Source organism: Haliotis cracherodii, unplaced genomic scaffold, assembly GCF_022045235.1.
Source record: "Haliotis cracherodii isolate W230 unplaced genomic scaffold, xgHalCrac1.p SCAF_5, whole genome shotgun sequence".
In the NCBI taxonomy this organism is placed as follows: Eukaryota; Metazoa; Mollusca; class Gastropoda; order Lepetellida; family Haliotidae; genus Haliotis; species Haliotis cracherodii.
In genome coordinates, this window is record NW_027266308.1 from 47,881,866 (window position 1) to 47,894,880 (window position 13,015).

At 40.9% G+C, this 13,015-nt stretch overlaps 1 protein-coding gene across 1 annotated transcript in view; it reads right to left on the reverse strand.

Annotated features, from left to right (window-relative positions):
* Positions 1 to 229: 229 nt before the first annotated feature.
* Positions 230 to 13,015, reverse strand: part of LOC139442427 (vacuolar protein sorting-associated protein 54-like) — a 34,352-nt gene continuing 21,566 nt past the window's right edge. The window contains exons 11-26 of the mRNA XM_071223240.1: positions 12,894 to 12,952; positions 12,302 to 12,398; positions 10,786 to 10,916; positions 10,326 to 10,458; positions 9,311 to 9,442; positions 8,487 to 8,536; positions 7,530 to 7,612; positions 6,820 to 6,855; positions 6,185 to 6,242; positions 5,775 to 5,880; positions 4,464 to 4,551; positions 2,761 to 2,882; positions 1,676 to 1,756; positions 1,350 to 1,457; positions 783 to 877; positions 230 to 568 (exon numbers count right to left, since the gene is read on the reverse strand). Of these exons, the coding sequence (XP_071079341.1) occupies positions 466 to 568; positions 783 to 877; positions 1,350 to 1,457; positions 1,676 to 1,756; positions 2,761 to 2,882; positions 4,464 to 4,551; positions 5,775 to 5,880; positions 6,185 to 6,242; positions 6,820 to 6,855; positions 7,530 to 7,612; positions 8,487 to 8,536; positions 9,311 to 9,442; positions 10,326 to 10,458; positions 10,786 to 10,916; positions 12,302 to 12,398; positions 12,894 to 12,952 (1,482 nt within the window). The 3' untranslated portion in view covers positions 230 to 465. The remainder of the gene's footprint in view (positions 569 to 782; positions 878 to 1,349; positions 1,458 to 1,675; positions 1,757 to 2,760; positions 2,883 to 4,463; positions 4,552 to 5,774; positions 5,881 to 6,184; positions 6,243 to 6,819; positions 6,856 to 7,529; positions 7,613 to 8,486; positions 8,537 to 9,310; positions 9,443 to 10,325; positions 10,459 to 10,785; positions 10,917 to 12,301; positions 12,399 to 12,893; positions 12,953 to 13,015) is intronic.

The window sequence follows — 13,015 nt, forward strand, 5'->3', positions numbered from 1 at the left end:
GAACTTTGATAAAACCCTCGTAATAGTTGTGACTCTCTGAAAGCATGTCACACAGGCACATCATAGAAGTAAACTAAATGATGCTGTCTTTACAGCCGGAATGGATCCAAATGGACTTGTTCACAAAAAGGAGCATGTTTGCCATATTTATGGCAGACCGATTCTTCAAATTTTTTATATCAGGGAAACCGAAAAAGACATCATTTTCAGCAGGTTGGGAAGCAGGTTGTTCCAGGTGTAGAGACACTGTTGGCAGGTCCATGGTTAGGTTGGTTCTGATTTCTTTCTCATCACATGCCTCAAGATGCGTAATCCAAGATGGTTGCACGGTCAGTCTCCTAGGCTACCACCCTGGTCATGCAAGCATGTGGCTGTTGACAGATGGTGATGATGATGATCTGTATGTAGAATCTGATGCCCTGAATAATTCTTTGTTTTGGTTTCATAAAATCACACTCATATCTGTCACCTTGGTAACCATACATCGTTCATATTTTCACACAAACATTCTATTCCTTTCAAAGTTCGAAAATTTCCAGCATAGAACAAAAGGTCCGAAGTCACAAGCCTGAAAAAAAGAAAAAGGAATGAATATTAATGTTATTAATCAGCAAGTATTTCATGTTTCTGTTTTTCCAATGGTCTTGTCTTCAGTGTGATCTACTTGGAAGGATTGGGTCACAGCTGCACAGATGAGATATCTGCTCTTGCAGTCCTTTGCATTTATCATTATTGCATTAATGCACCATCATCTTTGAGATATGTTTGACTGCAATACCTACCCATACTGGGGTCCTCCATCATTGCACACGTTGAGTCGGACGAGGTGCCTGCTGAGTATCTGTTTGAAAGACTGGTTGATTCTCACAAACAATGCCTGCAATACAGAAAGAGTCCAGTCATTCAGTTATGGGGATAACAGGGGAGAAGTGGTACCTAGTAACCAATGCTTGTTTTAAGAGGTACCTTGGTTCATTGCATGTCATTGTAGAGTGAAGAAGAGTGAGTTTGGTTTTATGCCGCTTTTAGCAATATTCCAACAATATCACGGCTTGGGATACCAGAAATGGGCTTCACACATTGTACCAATGTCAGGAATCGAACCCAGGTCTTTGGCGTGACGAGCGAACGTTTTAACCAATAGGCTACCCGACTGCCTCGCATGTCATTGTAACCTGATGACATGGGACCATGCTCATAATATCCACCACTGGTTTGTCTGGTCCAGACTTAATTGTTTACAGGCTGCCACCATACAGTTGGCATATTGCTGACCATGGCGGCAATAAACAACAAATAAACAAACAGTCATGGACAAACTGTACTCTTAAATTTAAAACATAACTCACCTTGACCTGAGAAACTGGGAGAATTTCAATGATTGCTTCATGCAGCTTGGCCATCTGTTTACAGAGGGACCTGAAGCAGGCTGATGGCATTGGTGCCTTCACTTCATACTGGAAGAAGATAGACGTTTTCAACAACCAACCTAAATGCATCATAATATACTGTATACTTTTAAGTTTTATCCATGGAAGTTTCATAATGATGCTTATTTCTACATCTGATGCTGACAGATGTTTTATCCAGTGTTATTTATTGAGTTATTAGTTCCAAAAGTAAAGTTACAGTAGAATGTTGTCGTCAACTAACACACCCTGTCCCCTCCACTCACCTGTGATAGCTGTGCTTCCATCATGTTCTCCATGATAGTGAGTAGCTTGTTGTTGATTTCATCTATGTGGTCTTTGTAGTCCTGTCAAAAATCAATCAGGTGTCATTCAATGTGAACCACAGTTAATGAGAGATTGGTAAAGTCTCCCAAAATAATTAAACTTCTAAGATGTGACTTTTCATTTTTTTAAACAAATATTGAATTATTTTCAAGCCAAATAACCAAAACATAATACTGTTTCAAACAAATACATGTCTGATGAACCATAATATTTGACCAACCATGAGATCGGGGATGGGTGAAAAAAATCACATTTTGAGTTTTCATAATATTTTAAAACTGAAACATCTTTGGAACACAAAAATACAATTCACAAGCTTCAATTCATATTTATTACAGAGATATATGACATCACCCATGGCGATGTTCACTGAAGTAAGTTGACGTCACTGCACTATTGTATCCTTGCACCCATAAGGTTCCTTTTCTCCTGGTAGGTCATATATAAAGATCCACATGAACACTGTGGATGCCAGGCATTTTCTTTTGAAAGGTGAGGTGAGGTGAAATGGGGTTTAATGTTGCTTCGTAGATTATTGCACTTATATAGCGATGTCCATGTACGTGTGTGTGTTTGTGTGGCTGCTTGTACTAGTCCGGACTGATGCCGATTTATAGTGCTAGCTCACTGAGATACCATGCCGCAGTTTAACATGAATACCCCACTCAGACACAGTATGCTGACTCCGAGCCGACCAGTCCTTGCTTTAACCCCTTAATGCTGAGCGCCAGACAGGGTAACAACAAGTACCATCTTTTAACGTCTTTTGGTATGACGCGGCACCGGGGATCGAACCCCGGACCTTCCGCTCTCCAGGCAGATGGTCTACCACTAGGCCACGGAGTTGGTCTCTTTTGAAAGGTGAGCTACAGTATGTTCCTAGTCTCTATACATGTCTAGCAGTTGAAGACCCTCCCACCCCATTCCAAACATCCATGTTTTGAATCATTGCTTTAAGTATGTCAAAGCAGCAGAAAACGTCCATAAAAAAAAACAAACTTTGTTGTGAATCAATGTGACTGACCTTGATAATCTGTTCAAAGTGTTTGAGCATGTTGACGTTGCGTGAGGGGAGCTGGTCCTCGAAGTGTGCCTTCACCCGCGGCATGTAGTGTACCACCAGCTGCAGGGCCCGCGACGCCAACGCTAGGTGGGGAAGGCAAAGTGTTACATACTACATAGGTAACTGACACAAGTTTCAGCACACTCTGGCGCAGTGCTGACTTAGCATAACACCAATTCCACAGGCTAATTTGCATATCACGTGACTGGACTTTTCTCTTGTTTGTAAACAAACACACTTCTGAAATAAGAACAGTCTGGCCTAATGCCAGTTTTTCGGAGAGCTTTACATATTGTTTCGAATAATTATATACAACTGTGACAGTGAGGTGCATGACAATATATCTTTATACATCAAGTGGCCGTATCGCTAGCTCTCCATAGGTCTTTGATGACAACATTTGGAGCTGTACAACCAATGTAAACAAAGGATAACTACACAAATGGAAAGTTCTGTACATTTTAGGGTATTTTCTCAATGAAAATTAACCATTCTATGACACATGTGTGGGGCGGTCGGGTAGCCTAGTGGTTAAAGCGTTCGCTCGTCACTCCGAAGACCCGGGTTCGATTCCCGACATGGGTACAATGTGTGAAGCCCATTTCTGGTGTCCCCAGCCCTGATATTTCTGGAATATTGCTAAAAGCGGTGTTAAACCATACTCACTCACTCACTCACTCACTATGATATATGTTTATCTATACATGTAGACTCGTCAAAAATGGATATTTTAAATGGACTGTGTAAGATGTGACAAATTGTGACATGGCGCTGGCCTGTGCCAGAAGTACTATGCTGGTTGCATAGAACTCTGGGTAGGAGAGGGAAGTTTCAGTTGGGTGACAGTATACTGGTACACGATATACCCTGTAGTGGGGATATTGTCCTATGCAAGAAGTGACCAACATTAGGTCACTAAAACATTCAAACAAAGTATGTCTATGACGAATGTCATGTACTTTACTTGTCTTGTTTGTTTTTTAATGCAACACTCATCAATATTCCAGCTATATGACGGTGGTGTATAAATAATCATGTCTGGGCCAGACAATGTAGAAATTGATATGATGTACAACATCCCACATCATCGGGGTATGATGTCACTTAATCAACCAAGTCACTGAGTACGTTCACGTGATCCATTATGTCGCCTCTTACGATGTGCAGAGGTTGTTGGGGATTTCGGGTTATAAATGGTCCCTGGCAACCTATACTTGTTGTCAGATGGTACTTGATGGATCAGATGGTCAGGCTTGTTGACTTGTTTGATAAAGTGTCATCGTACCCCGACAGAGTGGATCACGGTCATAATATTAATCACTGGATTGTCCGGTTTGTATAAGATTTTTGTGAATTTAAACAATGTAAACAGTGAATTTTGGTCATTCCAGTCAGCAATATTCAAGCTAAATCAAGATGGTCTGGTAATAATTCAGTCTGGGTACAGAAAAACCAGTGGTTGAAAGCATGAACAATTATCCAACATTTGAGACCCAATGATTTATACAATAAGGTCAACTAGTCAGCTCTTATAAAGCATGGGGTACTGGGATTGCTTCTGACCCTAGACAGGAGCATGTTGCCAGCAACTGCCTTGGTAGTTTATTGCTATCAAAATATTAAAAATACGATCACTATTCACATATATACAGTAAATGTCTCACCCAGTGTTTTGGTTGTGATTTTCTTGAGGCCAACAAGCTGCAGAGCTCCAGCCCCCAGGACTAGCTGACAGGTCCGGGAGTTGAACGTCTACAACACAAGGCAATCAATAACTACCAGGTATACTAGCTGTAGACAACAGGAATTCCACAACCATAATGATCAAATCAGAAGAAAATCATCCATTCAAATCAATCACTCATGTTTGTAGAAAAATTAATCAGAATTTTCACACAAGCTCAGAGATAACAGGATTTTGTCTTGAGCAAATCTATAAGTATTATCACTGTGCTACCTTCAGCAAGTGATGAGTCAGGCTAAATTATGTTTTATTGAGATAATCTATGAGCCTGGCAATGACTTTATGATGACTCTGAACCTGGTTACACAATGAACCTTGAGCAAGTCTATGAGCCTGGTCACACAATGTTACCTTGAGCAAGTCCATGAGCCTGGTTACACAATGAACCTTGAGCAAGTCCATGAGCCTGGTTACACATGTTACCTTGATCAAGTCTATGAGCCTGGTTACACAATGTTATCTTGAGCAAGTCTATGTGCCTGGTTACACAATGTACCTTGAGCAAGTCTATGAGCCTGGTAACACAATGTTACCTTGAGCAAGTCTATGAGCCTGGTTACACAAAGTTACTTTGAGCAAGTCTATGAGCCTGGTTACACAATGTTACCTTGAGCAAGTCTATGAGCCTGGTAACACAATGTACCTTGAGCACGTCTATGTGCCTGGTTACACAATGTACCTTGAGCAAGTCTATGAGCCTGGTCACACAATGTTACCTTGAGCAAGTCTATGAGCCTGGTTACACAATGTCCCTTGAGCAAATCTATGAGCCTGGTTACACAATGTTACCTTGAGCAAGTCTATGAGCCTGGTTACACAAAGTTACCTTGAGCAAGTCTATGAGCCTGGTCACACAATGTACCTTGAGCAAGTCTATGAGCCTGGTTACACAATGTTACCTTGAGCAAGTCTATGAGCCTGGTTACACAGTGTTACCTTGAGCACGTCTATGAGCCTGGTTACACAATGTTACCTTGAGCACATCTATGAGCCTGGTCACACAATGTTACCTTGAGCAAGTCTATGAGCCTGGTTACACAATGTTACCTTGAGCAAGTCTATGAGCCTGGTTACACAATGTTACCTTGAGGACATCTATGAGCCTGGTCACACAATGTTACCTTGAGCAAGTCTATGAGCCTGGTTACACAATGTTACCTTGAGCAAGTCTATGAGCCTGGTTACACAATGTTACCTTGAGCAAGTCTATGAGCCTGGTTACACAATGTACCTTGAGCAAGTCTATGAGCCTGGTGAGGAGGTCTGGGGCTGCTGTGGGGATGTCGTTGAGACACTGGCAGTACTCCACCACCATCTTGATCAACATCAGCACCGTGCTGCAAGGGATAGAGAAGACAATATATCACCAAAAATCCAAGAGAAATGAGACCAAAAAAAACATTTCACAGTCCAGTGTGTTTGAAATCCTCTCGACTTAGCAATTTTGGACAAACTAGGCATAGCTTCTGGTATTATGTATTTTAACATACACAACCAACATACTAAATCCAATACAACTCAGACATAAAGTTTTTCATAGGGTTTCAACTTTTTTAATGCATTGCAACATCTTGAACCAAATCTATCCTCACTTCATACAATAGAACTCCAGCTTTAGTTGACATTACTGACAGTACTTACCCAACCACTGCATATTTTTCTCCGTCTATAGTGATGAACTCTGAAGGCTTCCTACCATCTGTTACAATGAAAAACATTCAAAATAGTTTCTTATTTTTCAACAACAAAGAACAGAATAATAAATATTGAAATTATTTCTTTGAACACGGGTATTTCAATTTATGCCAGTAGAGTTTTAATGCAGGCAAGGCAGCAGCTAATAATTCAGCATTGGTCCACGACACTGGAGTAAGAAAGTATACAAGGACAGCCAGGGTATGACAGCGGCCTGTAAATAATAACGATCCATGCGGTCAGGGTACGATGACTAGCTATCAACCAAGTCACAGAACAGAGACTGACCACCTGATCCATTTGGTACTCTTATGACCAGCATAGGTTGCTGAGGACCTATCCTAACAAGGAATCCCCACTGGGTCAACTCTTGTAACTAGCAAGGGGTACTGGGGACTAAGTCTATGTCCAATGAAAACAGTTCATTTGGAACAATTAATGTGAGTATGTCTGACACAAATACACACAAAGCATGTAAAGAGACTTGCTAAAAGGAGACTGTCTTCAATCTTTCTTCAAACACACATACAAACATAAGTAGATTAAGGGCCACTGAATACAGAGAGCACAATGTGACTTGCCTGAATCTATTCTTCTTTCAGGAATGGACAAAGCACCTGAAATGGAGGAATCATTGCTTACTTGCAACCAAAGAACATTATCACCTAAAAAGGTAAAAATACAAGCTGCAACGCATGAAAAAGGAAAGTTTGACATTTTCTTGGTTTTGATGGAAGCGCTGGCATCATCACCAGTCATGGCCATGAATCCAGATTCAAGTGTAGACTAACGCATATAGCTTGTTTAATTTTATAACCAAACACCACTGATTTAAAGATTGGCTTAATATTCTACTTTTGACGTCAAAAGAATAATGCTTAGATGACTGCTCTGTTTACCCACCCACAGTTGAGAAGTATATATTTCTGATGTCAACTGACTGCATAAGAACTCTTAAATGTATTGACGTTTTTCCATAGAAAGTTTAAAAAATCTTGAATCAAATTTTGAAGTTCCACATAATAATAAGGCATTAATCCAGTATATTTCTTGTGTTTTGGGACAGAGGACTTGAACATTGAATATACTCTGTCTGGAACTGAAACTGGATCTCTGTTACACTGATGTGTGGTTCAGACAATGTAATATTATGACTCTTGCAATATCCTTATTGAGACTATGGTCTCATACCACTACTCCTACTGGAGGAACAACAGATACTGTACTCTCAACATGTATGGTTCTGAGACTGATTTCGAGAGGTCAACGTTGACCGTGTCATGACCCTGACCTGTAGCTGCGATGTGGTCAACAAGGTCCTGGAACTCTGTGGGGACGTCGGCCTGCTTCCATCTCTCGTTGTCCAGGATGAGACTACAACACAGGAGGTGGACACATGCCTTAGTCAATGGACAGGGTTTTCTAGCCATCACTGCAACACCACACGGAAGCATCTTCCTCCAAACCAGACCACAATGCAGTACCAAATGTAGGTGGATGAAGGACAGCTGATATTTAATGCATTGTGAACTCACAAGCAACAATGGCCCGTGAAGATCCAGAGTAGAATAGGTCTTCAGCAACCCATGCTTGCCGTAAAAGGCGACTATGCTTGTCGTAAGAAGCAACTAACGGGATCAAGTGGTCAGGCTCGCCGACTTGGTTGATGCATGCCATCGATCCCAGCTGTGTGGATTGATGCTCATGATGTCAATCACTGGTTTGTCTGGTCCAGACTCCATATTTACAGACCGCCGTCATATAGCTGTAATATTGCTGAGTGCGGCGTTAAACTACAAATCAACCAACACAAGCAACAGTAAGTATTCTACACTAACAAGTTCCCTAACACAGTGAGTGAACAATACTCCAGCTATAAATAAATAAATCACTCTGTAAACAATCAGTCTGAGCCAAACAGACCAGTGGTCGACAGCATGAAAACAACAACCCACATACAATGACACAATGTACTAAAGTACCAAATAATCACGTAATTACACTGGTTATAAAAAGTGAATCACCTAGATGGTGGTGCGCATTATACTTGGCTGCGCACTATACTCTAGATAATATGGTGTCTGTCTGCCCAATACACTTCATATTAGTTTACTATCTTAGCTTGGATCAACTTACATGAGTAGAATCAAAGATAATATCACAGGTTCCACCCCAGTTTGTTTCAGAACCATTTCTAAATTCATTGGTGAGCCCTGGAGTCTTATGTTAATTTCTTAGTGTTCCTTACCTGAGTTTGTTTTTCCTTTCTTCATGGAATCGGGCAACAAACCTGTTAGCCTGTGAAAATAACAGCAGCTTATTAATAATAACAAGAACAAAACTATTAAAAAAAAATTCATAAAAACAAAAAAAACAACAACAAAAAACATTTCCACAATCACAGAAAAGCAGAGTCCATTGTACAATTCTGACTCTATCATAAACATGTGTCTATTATGAATCACTATAAAAAAAAGTGATATGAAGTGTTCGCAAAAAAGTGCGTATCCTGCCCCACCGGTTGCCCCCTGACCACAAACGCATGCAAGGGCAAGTCAATCATTCACCCCAAACTACATGGGAACACACGGCACAAGACACCACCTTTGTTATCAATGCGGTGATTACAAACAAATTATATCTACACACAAATATACATTTGACTCTGTAACAAGGTGAGGTGAGACGAAATGGGGTGTCATGTCACATCCATGATTACTGCATTCATATGGCACCGTGATGCATGTGGGTGTTTGGCTGCTTGTGCTAGTCCAGGCTAAAAGCGTTTTTGATAGTGATAGCCCATTGAGATACAATGCTACATATAAACATGGATACCCGACTCAGACACAGTATCCTGCCTCCGAACAGTCCTTGTTTTATCTCCAGGCAGGGTAACAACAAGTACATCTTTTGGTATGACGCCACCAGGTATCAAACCACTGACCTTACCCACTCCTGGCACACGCTCAATCAAGTACACCATAGAAGCTGTGAACTGCAACTGATATGGGGAACATATTTGCCCGAAGCACTGCACATGCAGTTACTGGTCACCAGTTCAGTTCTCACCTGGTTCTGTAAGCTGCCCCTGAGTGAGGTGCTGGGTCGGCCGCAGATGGTCTCGCACTCACCGACGAAGCCCTCCACCTCCCTGCACAAGGCAACAAACTCAGACGACGAGAGTCTCTCCAGGAAACCATCCTGTTGACGAACAAATGTGGATTCATCTTATGTCTGAATTGAACAAATATGGATAGATCTTATGTCTGAAATGACCTGTTTGATATTCCTTAATTTCGTTTAATTGTGGGCTATCAGCAGCCCAAACAAGTGAAATATATCTCTGATAGGGCTGTAACGATTCACTTTGTTGCAATAGAATACATATCTCCATCATATGGTTTTGCTTGTTTCATGATGTGTTATTGCGGACAAGTCATAGAAAACATTTCCATCATCAAATGAAATAGTAGCCAAAATAAAACATATTTAGTAGGTTTGAGTCAAACAGTGGCTTGAGAACTTTTGTACACACCAACAGAAAATAGTATCTTAAAATTTAAAGTTCACAGAGATTTATATATACCACAAACTTTTCAGAGGGACAAGGATATTTCATACTTATATGATATATGTTTTGTTTTGTATGTTGTTTAACGCCCCACTCAGCAATATTCCAGCTACCGGTATATGGCGGCAGTCTGTAAATAACCAAGTCTGGACCAGACAATCCAATAATTAACATGAGCATCAACCTACGCATTTGGGATACGATGACATGCATCAACCAAGTCAGTGAGCCTGACCTCCGTATCCCGTTAGTCGCCTCTTACGTAAAGCATAGTCACCTGTTATGGCAAGCATGGATTGCTTAAGAACCCAGATCTTCACGAGTCGATATGATATATGTGTACATATGACATATTTATAATCAGTTTATATGACAACGCTTCCAAGCAGCCAGTCCCATTCAATCTGCATCTAATTATTCAAACCTGACTTATATAAGTCATCACTGGTATTTGGACAAATAAACTTTTAACAGCATGCTTTGCTATTCAATGAAAACTTTGTGATGGCTGACCTTTGCCCTGGCTACCACAACCTTGACACAGCGATCGTGAGCGTTATCACAGACGGCACAGAGCATCTCCTTCAACCCCAGGCTCAGTTTGGTGTATTCTGCTTCCGTAATCATCACATCCACATCCTCACTCCTGGGGGCAAGATAGAGAAGTATTAGAAGTGCGTTCATACCTGCCACCAAACCAAGTTTTATCAATCCACCCTGAATTATTCAGTGCATTTTTTTTCAATTTTAAACTGAACAAAAAACATTATCGATCATGAATAGTTTTGGGGATATTATTACGAAACTGTGTGCTCAGTCGTCAATACAAAAACATATCCCAAAAAATATACATGAACGTTTTTGTTCAGTATATTATGAGTTATACCCTGGGAATCTCCAACTTTGCACAATGTCTCTCTTGCTCGTGAAGTAATTTGATTGGATGGTAATATAGACCTGTGTGTATACTCACACAGAGACATGGAGATGGGAAGGTTCCTCCAGGAACTGCTTGTCCGCGGATGTTGGTGTTGACACAGGTGTTGGTGCCTTTGTCCTGCCTGCTGCAATCCCTATCACATCACTCATCACACCATGGAATGCCTGGAAATACACACACAACACTCTTACAGTACCCACAAAATATATCACAGGACTTGTGTCACAATGAAAACATTTGCTTTGTCAAACTGTAGTGAGTGAGAGAGCTGGGGTTAATACCACTCTGGACGGTATTTCAGTTATAAAATGATATGGGAGGAACAGCCAAAGTGATTCTTGTTGTTTATGTTCATTAAAAGCAGGAACATGAATATGGTGCAGACACACAAATGATCAGGGCAAATCTTGGATTCAAACCTACAATCAGTGGATCCAAACATGGAGGAGTGATTTAACAGCAAATCGTATCACCTTCGACCACTGGGGCACTCATGCACCTCCAACTATTAGAACTATGGTACAAAAGGTTATAGTAGCATGTGATCAGAGTGTAACCATGATGACAGTGTAACCATGGTAACCGAGTTCCTGTTGACATAGCTTACAAAATTTCAAGAAATTTTATGGGCTCCTATAAACATTTCAAGGCCATGTTGTCAGTAGGCAGACATTTCAGGTGTCAAGCGTGGTCTTCTCGAAAGAAAACTTTGGATGTGCCAGTCACTGAAAGAACTTTTCAATCCCCTGTAAGCCATGTCCGGAATTTATCCAGGATTAAAAATTAAGTGTCTTTGGCAGGCAAATTGTGAAAACAGCATTACTTTGCTCAAAACTGGGATTTAGTTAAAGTTCTTATGTTAATGTAAAACTAACTTCAAAGCCTCTTCATCTCTATTGGTCACGTTCTCAGTGATATACCAAATAATTCTACAAAACTATAACAGTGGATACAACTATATTAACATGATTGAGATTTTTTTTATTCCTATTTGGGAATTTTGACTGACATTTGCTGCAGATCTGGGGCCGAATATCAGTCTCAGAAGGGGTGGCCGGGTAGCCTAGTGGTTAAAGCATTCGCTCGTCACGCCGAAGACCCGGGTGCGATTCCCGACATGGGTACAATGTGTGAAGCCCATTTCTGATGTTTCCCTGCTGTGATATTGCTGGAATATTGCTAAGAGCGGTGTAAAACCTCTCTCCCTCACTCACGCAGCCTCAGTTGGTTGGTTGGTTTGTTGTTTAACGCCATACTCAGCAATATTCCAGCTATATCGTGTATGTGACGGCGGTCTGTAAATAATCGAGTCTGGACCACACAATCCAGTGATTAATATCATGAGCATCGATCCACACAATTGGGATCGACATGCATCAACCAAGTCAGCGAGCCTGACCACCCGATCCTGTTAGTCGCCTTTTAGGACAAGCATAGTCACCTTTTACGGCAAGCATGGGTTGCTGAAGACCTATTCTACCCCGGATCTTCACGGGTCCACGCAGCCTCAGAGCAGGCCTAGTTACAGCCCTGTGTGTATGCCACCAACCTGCGTCCTCTGCAGTAGCTGCATCATGTTGGAGAAGATGTGCTTGAGCAGGGACATCCACTGCGGGTAGTTGAGTAAACGCATCTGATCTGCCAGGCTGGAACCAACACCAACTCACATCAATATGTCTTTCTCTACTTTAACCCCTGAAGGACCATAATCAATTATTCTTGGCACAATGACCAATGTTACACTCACTCTATAATCATTAATCAACAATGACAGCATAAGTGTAGATAAAAAATAAGAAGGTCCATCTTAATTTCTTACAACTGATCTCCCAACATAACTGACATTTTGATGCCAACATACCACAGATGTACACTACATCACAATCAGGAAGAGCATATATATATACCTGTAACTAAGGATATTTTCTACGCTGTGTGAAACAGAAGTCTATTTACAAAGGGATATAACTCTCAGAGCACTTCTTGCATACCACTAGTAATATATCTGAATGTTGACTGCTATGGTATCTTCATGATATTAATAACAAATTAGCCCAGTAAAGCAAAGGGTTGAATAAAGTTGTTTTAAGAAAAACTTGGAATTAAAAACTAATGATGTCTCAAAGATATCTCAAGCTTACCTGCCAACATTGCCTTCAGTGTCGATATCATCTGCTGCAGACACAGCTTCCACCACAGTCTGCAACATACAGATGTACAATAATCTTATGAAGAAATACCGTTTAAAACAGTTTCATATGTC